The 17,295-nt window shown below is 44.2% G+C and overlaps 2 protein-coding genes across 6 annotated transcripts; both read left to right on the forward strand.

The window, feature by feature from the left end:
• Positions 1–567: 567 nt before the first annotated feature.
• serbp1b (SERPINE1 mRNA binding protein 1b) lies at positions 568–10,005 on the forward strand. Its single transcript, XM_079751177.1, has 9 exons — positions 568–908; positions 2,504–2,681; positions 3,087–3,227; positions 4,451–4,519; positions 4,914–4,988; positions 5,431–5,608; positions 5,989–6,054; positions 6,547–6,744; positions 7,805–10,005. The coding sequence occupies exons 1-9, from the start codon at positions 653–655 to the stop codon at positions 7,862–7,864; spliced, it is 1,221 nt and encodes a 406-aa protein (XP_079607303.1). The 5' UTR covers positions 568–652; the 3' UTR covers positions 7,865–10,005.
• A 135-nt stretch (positions 10,006–10,140) lies between these two features.
• Positions 10,141–16,179, forward strand: LOC307086119 (nucleotide sugar transporter SLC35D1-like). 5 transcript variants are annotated; one of them, XR_013812418.1, is made up of 16 exons: positions 10,141–10,437; positions 10,583–10,797; positions 10,900–10,933; positions 11,025–11,111; positions 11,187–11,254; positions 11,345–11,416; positions 11,503–11,571; positions 11,657–11,759; positions 12,409–12,501; positions 13,405–13,472; positions 13,561–13,639; positions 13,781–13,863; positions 13,947–13,999; positions 14,089–14,183; positions 14,314–14,439; positions 15,831–16,176. XR_013812418.1 is itself a non-coding variant. In XM_079751178.1 (14 exons), the coding sequence occupies exons 2-14, from the start codon at positions 10,610–10,612 to the stop codon at positions 14,097–14,099; spliced, it is 1,008 nt and encodes a 335-aa protein (XP_079607304.1). In that variant the 5' UTR covers positions 10,141–10,437; positions 10,583–10,609; the 3' UTR covers positions 14,100–14,304. The 5 variants fall into 5 exon arrangements, 1 of the variants encoding a protein (XP_079607304.1); XR_013812416.1 differs by having other exon boundaries at positions 14,314–16,179; XR_013812417.1 differs by lacking the exon at positions 12,409–12,501 and having other exon boundaries at positions 14,314–16,179.
• Positions 16,180–17,295: the final 1,116 nt, after the last annotated feature.

The following is a 17,295-nucleotide window of genomic DNA, read 5'->3' on the forward strand; positions in this document are numbered from 1 at the left end:
ACTGTTGAACCGGTGCAGACCCTCTGGGCTTTGAAACCTACGGCCGTTCTTTGCTGCATGCATGGTTTTAATAAACATACAAATCACACTTAATCTTTTGATTATCAAAGTATATAGGAAGAGCAACGGCTATAGCTTATTTTATCAACCCACGTATTCCACATTTCTCAAACTGTCCTATCCCCAAATACACATTTGTAAATGGGGGATGAATAATAGCTCTATAGCCCATATTGATCCAAATTATAATTCTGCCTATGAGGCAAAGGTTTGGACATAACTTTAATTACTTATCAATTATAGAGGTGATAGATGGTTTAGTAGGCCATTGCAATTTGATGCAAATATTACAATGACATAAGCCCACATCTCCCTAGTCTAATGAAACCCAATAAAAACATCTGTCATGTGTTCCATTCCATTGAAATGAGTATTGACATGTGTATACCCCATGCTGTGTACTAAGTTATTAAGGATGTAAAGGCATTATGCATTATGTAGCTCTGTGTAGTGACGGTACAGAGTGTCCCGGATATTCCTCGCGCCGGAAGAGAAGGGTGAGCTCTCCCAGCCATCTTGTGGCAGTTACAAGCGAACTGCTCGCTCCAAGCCTCGCAGAATCGGAGGTAAATCCCGCTGAAGGGGCGTCATCATGCCCGGACACTTGCAAGAAGGCTTCGGCTGCGTGGTGACCAACCGGTTCGACCAGTTATTGGATGACGAATCCGACCCGTTCGAGATCCTAAAAGCCGCCGAGAACAAGAAGAAGGAAGCGGCCGCCGCTGGGGCCACCAAGACCGCAGCGCAGGCAGCCAAGCTGCCGAAGAAAGAGTCGCAAAAAGACAGAAAGAACCCGCTTTTGGACAAGAAGGATGAGTCGCAGGCTCCGGTACCACTGAAGAAAGATGGTAGGCTGTGTGTCCGTGGCGTGCATCCATCCCCCGTTATCCCCTGTCTATTATTGTTGTTTTCGTAAATAAGCGGTCATTTGCAGGTGCTTGATGAACGCTGCTGCTGGGTGTCCACTGTAGTGATGCTGAGCACGGGGATAACATGGACCCTGTTCTGTTTGGGGTGTCCATTTATAGAGGACAACCACAGCCGCACAGTCTCTGCAGACAAACACTACACACATTATAATCATCTTAGTTGAGTTGCATAGATTCTGCCGACTAAAGGCTTCTTGTGTGTCGCAGAAAAAGGCTACAGTCCACCAGCATCATAGACATGGTGCGTTATGCCTTCATGTCCTATTTGTGATGTATGTTACGCACATCGGCAGCAGCAGGAAGCTCCATAAGAAAAGATAGGTCACCAAAACAAGCTGGAGCAGCTGCTGATGATACTCTAGTGGATGCTGCCGTCGGGTATCGCGAATATTAGTGTGCGTGACCTTGTCCGCTGCAACCCTATATTGACCTAAACATTAACTGGCAGCGAGCAAACGGAAGGTTGTGATTATTTCGGCGATGGCGCTTGGTGCCAATTAGCAGGGTGTTGTGATATGTAGCGCCTGACCCGGAGGATGCACACACCATCAATTCAGAAAATGTTTACGTAAGCGTCCTGGATGGTTCAGAAATAGTTGCCGTGGTTGTTGCTTTGGTTACCTTTGAAAATACAATTGATATCGACAGGAATATCCTCATAAATATGGAAAAAAAAATAAAGAAATATAAATAACCATTATTAATGTTTAATACGTATCACATGTTATTAATGTGTTTTTTATTTTGTTATTAATGTGATTTGGTTAGGGTTAACCCTTATTGCAATAATGTAAACAATAGGGCACATAAGGCTATTATTGGAAGTTTATGGTATGCATTGTTTGCCCGGCAGTGTTGAGCCAGCTCTAGCAGGTTGAGCTGCGCTGGACCACTGGACGTAAACAAGCAAACAGGGGTTCTGTCGCTGGTCACTGGCAGCCTGGCTCAGGACTGTTGTTGATGTTGTTGTTTGTGTGTCAGGCATCAGCCTCCTCTCAGGACTGTTGTTGTTGTTGATGTTGTTGTTTGTGTGTCAGGCGTCAGCCTCCTCTCAGGACTGTTGTTGATGTTGATGTTTGTGTGTCAGGCATCAGCCTCCTCTCAGGACTGTTGTTGTTGTTGTTTGTGTGTCAGGCGTCAGCCTCCTCTCAGGACTGTTGTTGTTGTTGTTGTTGTTGTTTGTGTATCAGGCATCAGCCTCCTCTCAGGACTGTTGTTGTTGTTGATGTTGTTGTTTGTGTGTCAGGCGTCAGCCTCCTCTCAGGACTGTTGTTGATGTTGATGTTTGTGTGTCAGGCATCAGCCTCCTCTCAGGACTGTTGTTGTTGTTGTTTGTGTGTCAGGCGTCAGCCTCCTCTCAGGACTGTTGTTGTTGTTGTTGTTGTTGTTTGTGTATCAGGCATCAGCCTCCTCTCAGGACTGTTGTTGTTGTTGTTGTTTGTGTATCAGGCATCAGCCTCCTCTCAGGACTGTTGTTATTGTTGTTGATGATGTTGTTGTTGTTTGTGTGTCAGGCGTCAGGCGGGTGGGCCGCCGGCCGGACCAGCAGGGGCAGGCCGCCCCCCCCCATCAGGGGGGGGGGAGGAGGGAGGGGGAGCGGAGACCCCAACGGGAGCGCCGCTTCGACAAACCCACCGAGGAGAAGCCCGAGGGGGGCGGGGGGGGCGCTGGAGGAGAACTCTCAACTGACAAGTGAGTGGCCGTAGATGTTGGTTCCCACGCTCCGGAAGAACACTGTCAGCGTTCCTGTTCATTCCATTCCTCCCATCATGCTGTTACACGAGGCCCAACCACTTTGGTGGCCTTGTCTATAAGCGAGAGAGATGTTGTAAAAGTTGGAATATAATATATCGATATTTTTTTTTTATGTATTTTTATTTGTGTCCCAATAGTTTGGTTTGTTTCCACAAGAGAAGCAGCAATATGATCATAGGATTGTGTTTTCTATAATTCTTAATGTATATTTAGTTACGCAGAGGTCGTGTCTAAATGACTGCCGAGCCTGTGTACACGTTCTTCTTTTGTAATCTGTGTTTATTATATAATATATATATGTTTATTATATTATATATATATATATATGTTTATGTTCATCAGGCCTCCCGGGGACCGCCCTCAAAGGGGGCGTGGTGGAGGACGTGGTGGGCGTGGTGGAAGGGGGCGTGGCCTGGGCAGAGGGGAGGGCTTTGACTCTCGTGGAAAACGTGACTTCGACAGACACAGCGGCAATGACAAATCGTGAGTTTTAAACGCCAGACTGCCACCGTCCATCATCCACCCTTCTGCAGTGTGTGTTGGTATCCAGTCGGGCTTTGTTAGACTTGAGTGAAAGTTTTTCAGTCTCATTTAATCAGGGAGAGCAATCTTTAAGGATTTGATTTGTGATTGCTGTTTATTATTATTTGTGGAGCCAGTGCATGTTTTAGGGAGACACATCAGCCAAAATGTTGCCAAATAATGCTAGGGCGGCTGTGTTAACATGTAAAAACACCACTCTTCATTAAGTATCTACATCAATATTATAGGAAAGATATCGCTATCAGCCTAGGGTATCAAATGGATATCGGCGGAAACGTCCCAGAAAAGTCATATTGGAGAATTCCTAGTACGTACGTCTCTACTGATCAAACTGGCACAACATGTTCCTCCAGTCTTATTCCACGCCTTTGTCCGTGGTCAGGGCCAGATTCTGGTCACTAAAACAAGGGTCACACAGGCTGCCACATGTTCCCCCAGATCCCAAGTAATCCAGACTTCTGGAGCATCGGTCAGATGTTTTGAGCTCCAGAGAAGGAGGCGTTCCTACTGAGGGATACTGAGGGGCTGAGATGGGAGGCAGGTTGGGGTCATGGATGGGACCAGGAGAGGGGCTCAAAGAAATACATGACAACTCACACTATGTCCTTATGCTGTTTAATTATCCAATGTCTTCAAACATCCTTTAGCAATGATGGTATTATTGTGGCTGCTTTAGTTTGGATATCTTATTAGCTGGCTGCATGTTTTGTCCTATTTAGTATTGTTTAATTGTAAAGCATATGCGGATTATGCTACACCTGCTGGTGACACCTGCTGGTGACACCTGCTGGTGACACCTGCTGGTGACACCTGGCGGTGACACCTGGCGGTGACACCTGGCGGTGACACCTGGCGGTGACACCTGGCGGTGACACCTGGCGGTGACACCTGCTGGTGACACCTGGCAGTGACACCTGGCGGTGACACCTGCTGGTGACACCTGGCAGTGACACCTGGCGGTGACACCTGCTGGTGACACCGTGGTGCTTTAAATGACTTGCAACACAGTGTCCAGTGTGTGTGTTTTGACACGCAAGGTCTCCGAGAGCCAATCAGGCCGTGCAGAACACCAGTAACCCGTAGACAGGCTGGTCGTTCAGGTGAGTGGCCTGGTTACGGTGAGGGCGTCTCCTGTCGCCTGATGTGCTCGTGTGTCTCTACAGTCAGAAGACGGAGGAGAAGCGTAGTGGAGCAGGTCCCAACACCTGGGCCAGCACCAAGGAGGAAGCAACGTGAGTCCCAGTGCCTGAGGTCGCACTGATCCGCAGACCGTGTGGTTTGATGTGAAAGGCCTGACATTAGTGTTTCATTGATAATGTTAGAAAACGTTAAATTATTATTTTTTAGTCTAGTTCAAGCTAGACTTGTAGTGAATTTTAAAGCAGTTAGGTAGGGGATAGGCAAACTGTTGAGGACGCCTCCAGCGGGACGACGCACATTCAGGGTTCGACATTCCGCTTTATATGATTGGCATTAAAAACAGCCAATGAATAGTTGAGGTTTGTGTTTTTTTTCCGATGTGCAAATTGTAATTTGCATAATGTTCACAAACCTCACTAAAAGAAAGTCCAGGCAGCAGTAGCTGGTGTACTGACAGTGTGTGTGGGTGTGTGTGTGTGTGCACAGCGAGGCTGAACAGACGACGGCACCCGAGGCTCACCCCGAGGGAGAGGAACACCCAGCGACCGACTCTGAGAACAAGTGAGTGACCTTTCCATCATCATCGTCATCATCATCGTCAGTTTCCGCTCCCCGCTGGCTTCCTTCGACGTGGACTCTAGTCCGGGTCGTTCGGCGGCGGTCACCGTAGCTGCGTCTAGGGCTGCTGGATTACAGGAAAAATCATAATCATGATTATTTTGGTCAATATTAAAATCACGATTATTCAAACAATTATTTTTGAATTTGAGAACATCATGATTATTCAGCATTTCTCTACAAAAAAACACTTAGTAAATGAGAATTTTGACATTTCCCCTTAAATAAAAACACACAAAATGATCAAATAGAAAATGTTCCAATCTTAAATAATGTAAAGCAAAAAATAAAAATGTATCGTTGCTACTCGATTATTTTAGTTTGGAGATCGCAAAATGTGATTAATCGCAGAGCGTCACGTGTTGACCTTTCGTTGACCCCTCAGGGAGAACGAGGTGGAGGAGGTGAAGGACGAAGGCCCCAAGGAGATGACCCTGGATGAGTGGAAGGCCATGCAAGACAAGGAGCGAGCCAAGGTGGACTTCAACATCCGCAAGCCCAACGAGGGCGCGGACAGCCAGTGGAAGAAGGGCTACGTGCTGCACAAGTCCAAGAGTGAAGACGTGAGTCCTGGAACACTTGGGGCACATTGTAGACTTTTTGTTTTTATCCAAGCAAATCTTTACTTTTTTGGCAAGTGTTTTTATTAAAAAAAAATATATTTTTTTTTTATTCGATTTCCCTATTTGGTAAAAATAATATTATTTTTGCAATAATTTTTCCCTTTCTAATAATTGGACACGGTTAGGTTTTCTGTTTGTCTTTATTTCTGCATGAGTCTCTTTCTAGAGTGCATATTAACATGATTTAGTGCCATACACCCCTCTGGGAATTTAACTAAATATTCCCTTGAACAGCCTTCAGTATTGCTGCCTAGTTTTCCTCCTAAGTGGTTTCACAGACGAGCTGCTCTCTGAGTTCTTTGTTCTGATGTTGGTTTCAGAGACCGGTTGGGGCTTTGATCGATGTCCCGGAGGCCGAGGCAGAACCACAGCCAGTATTTCAAAAGGTGAACCTCTCCCTCATTTATCTGCAATCGGACCTGCTACTCATTTGTCTTTCACATTTAATATATCTATATATATATTTTTGTATAAACAATTAAACCAAACATTTTTGTCTATAACGTTTGGCAAAAAATGACTGAAGGAAAAGTTGGTGTTTTTTCAAATGTGCTGGCTTGCCTGATAAGTAGCCAGTAGAAATGTGTGTGTGTGTGTGTGTGTACTCCATAATGAACTGGAACAAAAAACATCCCAATACTTGAAGTTCTCAAGCTGTGAGCAGGAAGAATCCATGGCTTTTCTTCAGCACTACTTGAAAGGCAGAGGTCACAGTAAGACACCTGAAGAACTGAAGGGACCGTCGTGTTGAAGGGGAGACGCTTTATTCTTCTGGCACCAGCCGGTCTCGTCAGCTGTTTCCGTGTGACCCTCCCTAAACGCCCCGCTCACATCTTCCTCCTCTTCCTCCTCCTCCTCCTCACCCCCCTCACCCCCAGGCAACCTTGAGCGCCACCGAAGAAGCCGCAGACCACCACTTCCGCAAGCCGGCCAACGACATCACCTCGCAGCTGGAGATCAACTTTGGAGACCTGGGCCGCCCCGGGCGTGGGCGGGGAGGGGCCCGCGGGGGCCGACCGGGGCGAGGTGACCGGGGCGGCGCCCGGCCGGCGCGTGGCGGAGGAAGACCAGAGAAGGTAGCTATGGTGACCGCTTGCTTGTTTGTGTTGGCGTCTAAATTGAAGCTGGAGATGTTGTCAGCTTGTGATGACGCGTGGATGCTGGGTACGGTTGTGATTGTTTCTTCTGTCGTTCTCGCTGCGAATGAGGTAACGCAGCGCTGAGGGAAGCCCTTGCATATGCAGTGTTATGAATGTTACGAACTGGGTGACTGGCCACATTCACGCCATGCATTCACATAACGGCGGGACACATCAGTGGTTGTACCGCAACAGGAACACTCTTCAATGGACGTGTGTGTAGCGGCGTGCTTTTCTTTTACGCCATTGGAGCCACCGAAGAGAACTAAACATTTTCAAAGTTCTATTCGGACTCCTTAAGGGGTGACACGACTCCATACAAAGTCAACGTAGGGACGTGAATCTGGCAAATTCTTTGCTAGAAAAAACCTGCAACAAGATTTGATTTGTAGCGCGACACTTTCGCCCTGCACGGGCGAGCGCGTTCACAATGATTTGCAGCGCGACACTTTCGCTCGAGCTGAAATATTTGAACTTTGCCGTGACATTCGCGTGGTGACAGCCAATCAGCGTTCAACAGCGTGGCCACTGAGTGACGTAACGTAACAGCCAATCAGCGTTCAACCGGCCAACCGTTCCCTGCAGTGCAGTCCGGGTTGAACCGCAGCATGGAGGAGAAAGGGATTGTTGCCGTTTGCGACTCCTGGAGCTCTATATATAATAGTATATAATATTATATAATTTAATATATAATATCATGCCCAAAAGCTGTGTGAGCCTCCGGATGGCCGTAGCTCCGTTGGTAGGCAAAAGATGTGCCGCGACAAATTTGCCTGATAAAACTTGCACAGCGACGAATTGTGATTTGTCGCGCGACAAAACTTGGGTGACAACGCGAACGGGCGACAAATGTGTCTTTTGTTGTGAAGCCAGCTTAAGGATTACTTTCATAACTTTAGTTATATTGCACCAGAGGTTTGAGTGTTATTTACATGATCCTGTCCTGGTGTGTGTTCAGTATTCCTGACCGGTATCCTTCTCTCCCTCTCCTTCCCAGCCCAGCGGCGTGTCCGTCCCCAACGTAGATGACCCCGAAGCCTTCCCAGCGCTGGCCTAAGACCCCCCCCACCTCCAGCCCACCCATCAAACCTTTTGTCCGGGGGGACGAGGCATGCATGCTTACCACAACTTCAAGTATATAAGAAAAAAACAGAAAAAGATACCACCCACCCGCCCAACCAACCACAGATTTTAATGATGAAAAAGACTGCCATCCCATAATAACCACAGCCCCCCCGAAGACTGACATTCTGCCTGTTTTAAAAGGAGAACCAAACTAAGGGAAATATAACAAACAAACCACGACACAGAAAAAAGGACCTCTTGTTACACTGAAGCTAATTATTGGTAGACGTTTTGTATTCAAAGACATGAAAGCAGAGTGTTTTCAGAGTGTTTTTCGTTTTTGTTTTTCAGAATTATGCATACTTCATCGACATTTCTTTCCTTTGGTTCTTTCCCCTGCTGCTTGACTTAACGCATATTTTAGGTTTTTTGTTTTGTCTGCGTCTCGTCTGGAGTTCTGTTCTCCTTTTCTTGTGACCTCCAAACTCCAAAAGGTTCTCTTGAGGCGATAGTCATGAAGGGTAGGGTGTATTGTTTTATTCCAGTTATAACGCACTGATTGTTGTAGAGCTACACTACAATTAGAGAAAGAAGAATGAACTTGTTTTGTGAAATATGCGTAAAATATACTATATGGAATTGTGACTCTTCCCACTCTGGCAAGCCCTCCTTTTGAAAAAGCACATGTTCGGGATTTGCGACCAGGGATTCCTTATAGCGCTTGATATTTTTATTTCTGCTTGTTGTGCAGTGAAAGTAAAATGCCTCATTTGTTTTATTTATTTTTATGCACTTGTTACTTTGCTACCCTATTACGCTCGTTCTTTCCTGTGTGTGTGTGTGTGTGTGTGTGTGTGTGTGTGTGTGTGTGTGTGTGTGTGTGTGTGTGTGTGTGTGTGTAAAGCGGTCAACGTGATGAGCTTTCAGCGTCGACGTTGCCAATGTAGTTCAATGGAGCCGAGCGTCACAGCGCCACCTAGCGTTGACGCCGCCAAAGGCAGCGGACAACTTGGATTCTCCACCTCGACGCTGCAGCATTCAAACCATTATAACTTTGACCCCTGTTGACGCTGACCTCTCGAAGCACGTCCAATATTTTTTTTTGTTTTGTTTGACGTTCTAAAAACAATGGAATTCAAAGGCCTTTAATTTCTTAAAGTCTGTTTGTTGGCTATATTCCGTTTTGCCGGACACTCATCATGTGTTGACCGCTTTACTGGGGCCACTCGGAGCCCTCAATACTGCTTCATCCCTTCTGTGGTTTGCTGACTGCACTACTAGTTACCACAGGATCAGTAAGCAAACATTGTTTAGTTTTTATGTTCACTTGTATGTGTGTTTGAGAGATATGGGACGAGTGTGAGCGAATGCCTGCCTGTACGTGTATTTGTGTTTCTAAAAAGTGTGACGGGGCAATTTTGTGAATTTGACAGGTCCAACTTTTAAGTATTCCTTCTCTGCTGTGAAGTCTTTTTTTTTCAAACCGACGACCGCAAGTCTACGCAGCATGTTTCTTGCCAGATGTAGTACATATTGTGTTTTTTTGAGGTAAGAAATTGTAGGTGTAGACCACGTGCTCATATCTTGCACTTGGAGTATTGGTATGTGTCGATCTCGGAAGCACTTGGATTTCATCAGCACTAGTACTCTAAAATATTGTTTTGTTTTTTTCCCTCGCATATACATATTGCCGTTTTTATTTTATTTAAATATATTATTTTGTAATCCTTGCAACAGCACCACAGCATAATTTGTCTGAATGAAAGGTCTTTAGGTGGGGGGGCCCATGAGGGCTGCAGAATGTAATGTAAGTTAACGGAGCTTCCCGCCGCCAGCATCTGCGTTTTGTTCCCGGTAAGCGTTGTACTTCGTCAATGCGGCTTTGTTTCTCATATCGAGTGAGGATGGGGAGGGGTGGGTTCCGGTCTAATTATATTTTAAAGCTTTATTTGTGTCACTTTGAAAACCCTTCCTGGTACGAGGCAGATGCCGGCGGCCCGGAGCAGACCTCAGCCCGCTGATCCACTCGATAGCAAACATCCCTGTTCTAATAAATTGCTTTAGCTGTGTTCCATGTATTCTGCCCACAACTGTTGGGTTGTGTGAAATCAATACTGTGATTTTAAAGTTGTAAACAAGTGTCGTGGACTTTTTATTGCTTCCGCTTTAGAGTAAAAACTGAGGGAAGAGCAGCAGAGGGACAACGAGGCTGTCATACCTGCAATAGAGGAAATATGGATAGCCAGCTAGATGGGGACGTTGGTAATTTAAAGTTATTTTTAGTATACTATATTATGTTTGAGCGTCGTCCTGTATGAGTTAAATTGGGTCTCACCTGGTAGTCGAAGTTGACCGAATGTATTTTGTTTACTTTGAATCTGAACTAAATCCTTTGAGCATCAACCTCGGTTATCAAACAGACGCTCCCTTCTTCTACATCACAAAACGAACTGTCGGAGAATCTAGAGTAAACCATGGATGCATATAAGCAAACTGTTGGATATTTAAAAATAAGAATGCGGGTAAACCATGAAGGAAGTAAAGAGTGCTGGATGTGATTTTTGGGTAAACAATGAAGATATAATAAATATAACTTGTATATTATAATCTATGGGTTAACCATGACAGAAGTAAACAGTTGGATATGATAATTATAATTAAATCACGCAAATTATAATAAGGAAACCGTGCTTTATCATACCACGCCCAGCGCGTCATCTGACAGACGTCAGTGGTCATGGCTGAATTTCAGCCGCGCAGACGTCTGCGCGATGAGCCCAACTTGTCGAATAAAGCCCAAACCGCTGTCAAATCGGTCCCCGATGACAACGCAGACGTCCTCCTCAAGCTGTTGGCTGCCGGGTTTTACGGTATTAGTTCTTTTCTTATTGTCGTGGTGAACAAAAGCGTCCTCACAAGTTACAGGTAAGCGACCAGCAGTTTGAACTTTGTAGCCCCCGGCACTAGATGACTAACCAACCTGAATGTGATATCTCAACGAATGATTCGTGTTTGTTTTCACTGCAGGTTCCCGTCATCAATATGTGTAGGAATTGGCCAAGTAAGCTTTAACCTACAGCTCATGATCGCAGGAAATATGAGTATTCGTATAAATTGCTCAAAAATGGATTATTGTATATTCAATCGTACAGATGCTGGCCACTATCGTAGTTCTCAGGGCTGCAAAGGCGCTAGGTGTCATCAAATTCCCAGATATGGACTTAACGATACCAAACAAGGTGATATTTCGGGTGCACGTCGTTTAACTGGATTTATGGGGGATTCCTGCGTTTAAACTTGTCTCCCCTTTACAGATGTTCCCCATGCCTATTCTCTATGCTGGGAATCAGATATCAGGGCTGTTTGGGACACAGCGATTAAAGTAAGGTGTAGCCATTCAATAATCCCTTTTGATCTGTATAATTCATCACCCCAGGCTGTCATTCAATGGCGTTTTTTTTCTACCCAACAGTCTGCCCATGTTTACGGTCTTAAGGAGATTCGCTATTTTGCTCACCATGGTGTTTGAGGGGCTCATACTGAAGTAGGTGTAGTCCACATTTACACCAAGATGCAATGGAGCAGGGAAACATTTACATACTAAATACGGTAACTTCCCTGTTCACACAGAAAGACTTACTCCAGATCGGTTAAGTTGACTGTATTTTCCATGGTCTTGGGAGCGTTGGTTGCGGCCAGGTAAGAGCCGGCACTGGTTCATCAACTCAGTCGTCACTCTGCTATTTCTCCTGTCACAACATGTTATCTCGTTCTTCTTTTGTAGCTCCGATCTAGCCTTTGATCTCCAGGGATACAGCTTCATTATGCTGAACAATCTTTTCTCGGCAGCTAGTGGCGCTTACATGAAGCAGAAGTTGGACTCCAAGGTAAAGTGTTTGTATTTTACACAGTGGTGGATTTAACCGTGCATGTCTGATTTGTTGCGTTCTTGAAGAAAGTAGTCTAATCCGGATCGCTTTTAATTCACTTTATTTGTTAAAGTATTTCGGTATGGTAACTAGGAAGCAAAAGGAGGGGAATTGTATGGACGCGCGTGTGAGCGACAAACAGCAGGCCTCTGTACCTAACTCCCTAATATGGACTGCCGGATATTTCTGATCTCGTTGGCGCCAGGCCCTGCTTTAATACCGAGTAGGCGTGGCCTATGTGACGTATTGGTTTCGCCCTCCTCACCTGTCTAAAGGTGCTGCCCTCTGTGGCTGGAATAGTTATTGCAACTTGTATGTCGGATCCTGCTTCCTAGCGGCTATGTACCGTAATTAAAGCTTATGTGTTCGATCCTACTTCCTAGTGGCTATGTATGGTAATTACGGCTTATGTGTTCGATCATACTTCCTAGTGGCTATGTGTGGGTGGCTTATGTGTTTGATCATACTTCCTAGTGGCTATGTGTGGGTGGCTTATGTGTTTGATCCTACTTCCTAGTGGCTATGTGTGGGTAGCTTATGTGTTTAAAATACGTAACAGATTGTACACTTTTAAAAATGTTTATAAAAAACTCTTTCTTTTTATTAGGAGCTTGGGAAGTACGGTCTACTTTACTACAATGCACTGATCATGATTTTCCCTACATTGGCATATGCTTTCTTTGCCGGTGACTTGCATAGGGTAAGCTCTTTTATGTTGCGTTAAAGACATAACATGAAAGCAACACTTTTCATGGGATTGGGGTGTTGTTTTGGGTCTCTGGTGCTCCCACACGCATACAAACTTTGAAATTAGTCTGTACATGTTTTTTGAGTGAGGTATGAATTTCTGAAAGTACCCCACCTACAGTTACCAAACGAGCGAGTCAGTTTCGGTGCCCCCTCCTACGCAGGATGGGGGCACATTTGAATATCACCTCCCACTCCCCTCCAATCAGAGCATGGCTAAGATTTTGTGGACCAGCGGACAAGCAGCTCAGACGGGGGGAACTCGGCGGCAGCCCTGCAGCTCAGCTTGCGAAGTACAATCCCTTTCTCCTCCATGTTGCGGTTCATGGACTTCAGAGAATCAAGGCCAAAGTTCCTTTGCCCAATTCTCAACCATGGCCGAGATATCCCCCACTCTTTACTTGTTGTGGAAGTACCAGAGACATCAGACGCAGTCTTTATGATTCATGATATCATCCGAGGCGCACACAGCTTTTGGCCGGGATATTAGATATATTATATAAATACCTATATTATATTATATAGATATAGAGCTCCAGGAGTCCGCAAACGGCAACAATCCCTTCTCCTCCATGCTGTGGTTCAGTCTGACAGCTCATTGGTCAATGGGCAGCAGCTCATTTGCATTAAAGCTACAGACACCAGAAACAGCGCATTCTGAAGGGACTGAAACAGGGGAAAAGCGGTGGCGAGATTTGTTTTTCTAAAAGCTAATTCCAGCAGTTAGCTTCAAAAACATGTTTTCTGGAACTCGTATACTATACTGTTTACTTGGGAAAACACCATAATATGTCTCCTTTAATATCCTCATCTGCAACACTTCTTTGGGGTATAACGTGTGGACTTCCTTGTTTAGGCGATGGAGTTTGATGGATGGTCCGATGCAATGTTTGTTCTACAGTTTCTCCTCTCCTGTATTTTTGGGTAAGACCATATTTAAGAAGACAAATGCATTGTGAGGTATCTTTAATTTAGCCATATAATACAGTCTAACTCGACTATATTTTGTCAGTTTCATCTTGATGTACTCCACGGTGCTTTGCACTCAGCTCAACTCAGCCCTCACTACCTCCATTGTTGGCTGTATTAAAGTAGGTCATTTTTAACAATGGATGAGTCAGAAATTTCACCAATAGTTTATTTATTTTCTTAACTATGAAATGAAACTATGAAAAAAACCCATAAAACTATGAAAAAAAGTACGTACTATGTTTTCCACTCCCTCTTTGAAGAACATCTTTGTCACATACATTGGTATGGCGTTCGGTGGAGACTACATATTCACCTGGACCAACTTCATTGGCCTTCACATTAGGTAAGAAGCAGCTCTCATTGGTCGGGCCTCAATGTTTGTAGCCATTGTCAAGATATAAAACTACCATCTTTTCCCTACCACAGTATTGCTGGAAGCCTGGTGTACTCTCACATCATCTTCACACGGGAGCAATCAAGTAAGAAAAACGTGGTTATTTTTCAGCCATCAGTCAAATTGTAGTGTAGTAAATTGCAAGTTCTAAAATTTGCCATTCCTATTTCCCAGAAAATACCTAGAACGAAGATGCACAATGTTCTCCATGGAAGAAAAAGCAAGACTGAATTGTAATTCATAAATATATCAACATGTTTAATGTACAGGTAATGATAAATGTATAGTGAATATCAAATAAGCACACGTCGTTTGTATAAGCCGTTAGGCCACAGCTTTTATACTCATGAATAAATGGCAAGAGATACTTAATAAAATGGTCTATCATGTTTCCCCTAGGATTCTAAGCCTAGGCAGCATTTACATGCTTACTAGAAGCCCGACAAATGATTGAGACCTTGTTCTGAAAAGCCTGCCAGGTTTAGAGTGGGTGATTACACCCTGTTCTCCCTCCATTCATCTCAGGTAAGAGTTCCAAAGATCAAACCCAGCACAGAAATAAATGTGCAGCCAACTGGAGTTGTAGCAAAATGTCAGCAAAAAGCAGAAAGTTATAGTCATGTTCATATGATGCAACAGGTATGTCAAATATAATCTCTAGCTCAGTTTGAGCCCTTGAGGATTAAACTCAAACCTCGGTGGGGAAAAGGGAGAATCCTTAAAAGGGGGATCAAGCTAAAATTTTTCCAAATACCAAAGCTGGACTCATGGACTCCATACGGGTCCGATACTAGCGTGGATCCACTTGGTTCAGTCCAGATGCCCTGTAAAACATGCGTGCAAAGTCAGCGTCTTAGAATTTTTTTTGCTGGAATAATGTAGGTCTGGAAACTTTGTCTACCTTTAAGAGAAGTTTGGCTATAGTTTCAAACGCTTCTGCATTTGGAATGAGATGGAGGTTAGGTCTAAAGTTTAAAATCGTCAAGTTAAGGGTTGTTGGTTTGAGGTATACACAGCAGCTTCAAATGTAATGGGAAAAAAAATGCTAGAACGATGAGTAGTATGTGAAAGTGCATGTGCTAATCAGCATCTAACCCAGCCATATTACAACTCTAGCTTGCCAACATTCTACCAAGCATTTTAACATTGATCCAAACCTTGAGTCAGTCATTAGTCTGAGGTCTGAAAGAGGTATGGAGTATGGAGCAGGAACACAAGTCCTTTAGGGAGGTTCTTCCCTCCCTTCCTTGTTCCGGTGTACCAGCCTTCAGGATGATGCCACGTTGGTTGACACATTGAGGGTGCTTGGCTGAGACGGGCCCTCGAGACACATGGCATGTCAAGTCTTCTTTATTGATTCTTGATTGAAGCGATGCCAGCGCTAAAGGAGGGCCATCAGTTCCCCATGATTTCACGTCAACACCTTCAATGTTTCAGATGTCCTCTTGGCAGGAAGACACCGTTGTCTGTAAGCCAGAAAAGCCCTCGACCAATTCTGTCGTACACTCTTTAGACCGTGATTCGTCTACTTACCCAGTTGTTTGCGCATTAGTTACACACGATATGTAATGAAGGGTGACCTGTAAAGCTGGCTGTTCAAAGTGCCAAATCCAAATTACAAGTATCAAATTGAAATAAGGCATGGTCCTCCTTGAAAGCAGTTTTTCATTTCAGTAGTTCATCTTTCCAATATAGGGGCATCATGTGGGACGCTGACTTTCCAGCCGTGGTGAAGTTAGATTGTTGTTGGATATTCGCATATTCATTTGTTGTTCATCAAGGGTTCCTGACGTGCTTTCAGTCAGTCTTGGCGGACAACCAAAGGACCCCCACTTACTCCTGACTGCTTGCTTTTCACATAGGGGCCGTTAATTAATTACTCCATTACCTATGGAAAATGGCTTTTTGCTCAATAGCTTCCATGGTATGGGACCAAAACACTGAAACCAATGCGGAACGCCTCACACTAATACACCCGTGTGACCTTCTGATGAAGACGGAAGTATATACATCGAAACATGAAAATAACATCTACCAATATGTGTCTGTGATAAAAGAAAACTATAAATATTTATCTCAAGTGTTGACACAATAAATGCATTACAATGCAGAACTGTTCTACAAGGTGGTAATCTTTATACACAACCATGGATAATATATGTTGCAGCTTTGTGGGACTTCTTTTCAATAAATCTTTGGTTTAGAAGAAATACAATGGATGGAAATACATTTGTTCATCTTTATTGAATTCATTTTTTATCATCCATCGCTGTGCAGTTGCTGTAAAAGTAGAAAAAAAAATTCAGAGGGTCAGTCCAGCTTAACCAAAGAAAATCTAGGTAATAAAGATAATAGCCTACCCTCTCGAGGAGCTGAATCTCCAGCTTGAGTTTTTTTATCTGCAATTTTATTTTAACATTATCCAACTCCAGGTTGCGCTTATACAGCACCCTTATATTGTCTTCTCCAACCTAAAGAAATCATTTCTAGGGTTAAAATTGTATTTCACTTACCATGTTCAAAGTCTTGTGGCCTTACAAAAGGAAAAACCTAAATAAAAACCTTGTCTGTCCCTCGAGAAGGCCTTGAGGAGCTGGAGGTCTCATCTACTGCCTCATCCCTCTTTAGATAAATGATCATTCAGAAGGAAGAGTCATGTGAAACACTTACATGCCGTCACAGCACTGCTGGGTTGATTGGTCATGGCTCTTAAGAAAGTTCACAGGTCACCCCTCAGCCGACATACATTAACCTTGGATAGTCCAGTGCTGTGTCGTCCGTTATCCCATACATAACCAACAGCTATGTCAGTGACCCAATAGGCATTTTTTCCTGCAAATTCATATTATAGCTGCAAGAATTAAGAAAAATCACCTCCGTCACCCTGGACTCACAGGCTGACAGATTCTCGTTATCGTTCATGTCCTGAAAGAATCAGGGAAATGTTAGTACCTTCAACAAAAAATTACAAATGAATTTACACTCAATCATCTCACATTTGATTAGCAAGACAACTATGCATGTTCATTGCCAATACATGAATACATATCCATTTTAAACGCATCAGATAATGAGGCAGTGGGGTCAGATGACACCCCCCTTCCGTTCCGGCCTTCATTATACACACCCAAAGACAATATGATTTGTGGCACCTACAATTGCATAATCTTTTTTAAAGAATCCTATGCTTTTCCAATGGAAAATAGCTTTTTGCTCAAAAGCTTCCATGGTATGCCACCGAAACACCCCAAAGCAATGCAGAACTGTTCTACTAGGTGGAACTGAGCAAAAAGCCATTTTCCATAGGAAATTAATGTAGTAATTTATTGACGATGCCCACGTGAAAAGCAAGCAGTCATGAGGTTAGTGGGTGTCCCTTGA

Source organism: Pollachius pollachius (assembly GCF_949987615.1).
Source record: "Pollachius pollachius genome assembly, chromosome: 14".
NCBI lineage: Eukaryota > Metazoa > Chordata > Actinopteri > Gadiformes > Gadidae > Pollachius > Pollachius pollachius.

What these genes read in the sequence shown, in the direction of transcription:
- LOC307086119 (XM_079751178.1), top strand. Translation starts at nt 10,610, where the DNA reads ATGGCTGAATTTCAGCCGCGCAGACGTCTGCGCGATGAGCCCAACTTG. An exon ending in AGCGTCCTCACAAGTTACAG is followed by an intron (nt 10,798 to 10,899) that starts GTAAGCGACCAG and finishes TTTTCACTGCAG; the next exon opens with GTTCCCGTCATCAATATGTG. An exon ending in TTGCCGGTGACTTGCATAGG is followed by an intron (nt 12,502 to 13,404) that starts GTAAGCTCTTTT and finishes TTCCTTGTTTAG; the next exon opens with GCGATGGAGTTTGATGGATG.
- serbp1b (XM_079751177.1), top strand. Translation starts at nt 653, where the DNA reads ATGCCCGGACACTTGCAAGAAGGCTTCGGCTGCGTGGTGACCAACCGG. An exon ending in GGTACCACTGAAGAAAGATG is followed by an intron (nt 909 to 2,503) that starts GTAGGCTGTGTG and finishes TTTGTGTGTCAG; the next exon opens with GCGTCAGGCGGGTGGGCCGC. An exon ending in CACAGCGGCAATGACAAATC is followed by an intron (nt 3,228 to 4,450) that starts GTGAGTTTTAAA and finishes GTGTCTCTACAG; the next exon opens with TCAGAAGACGGAGGAGAAGC.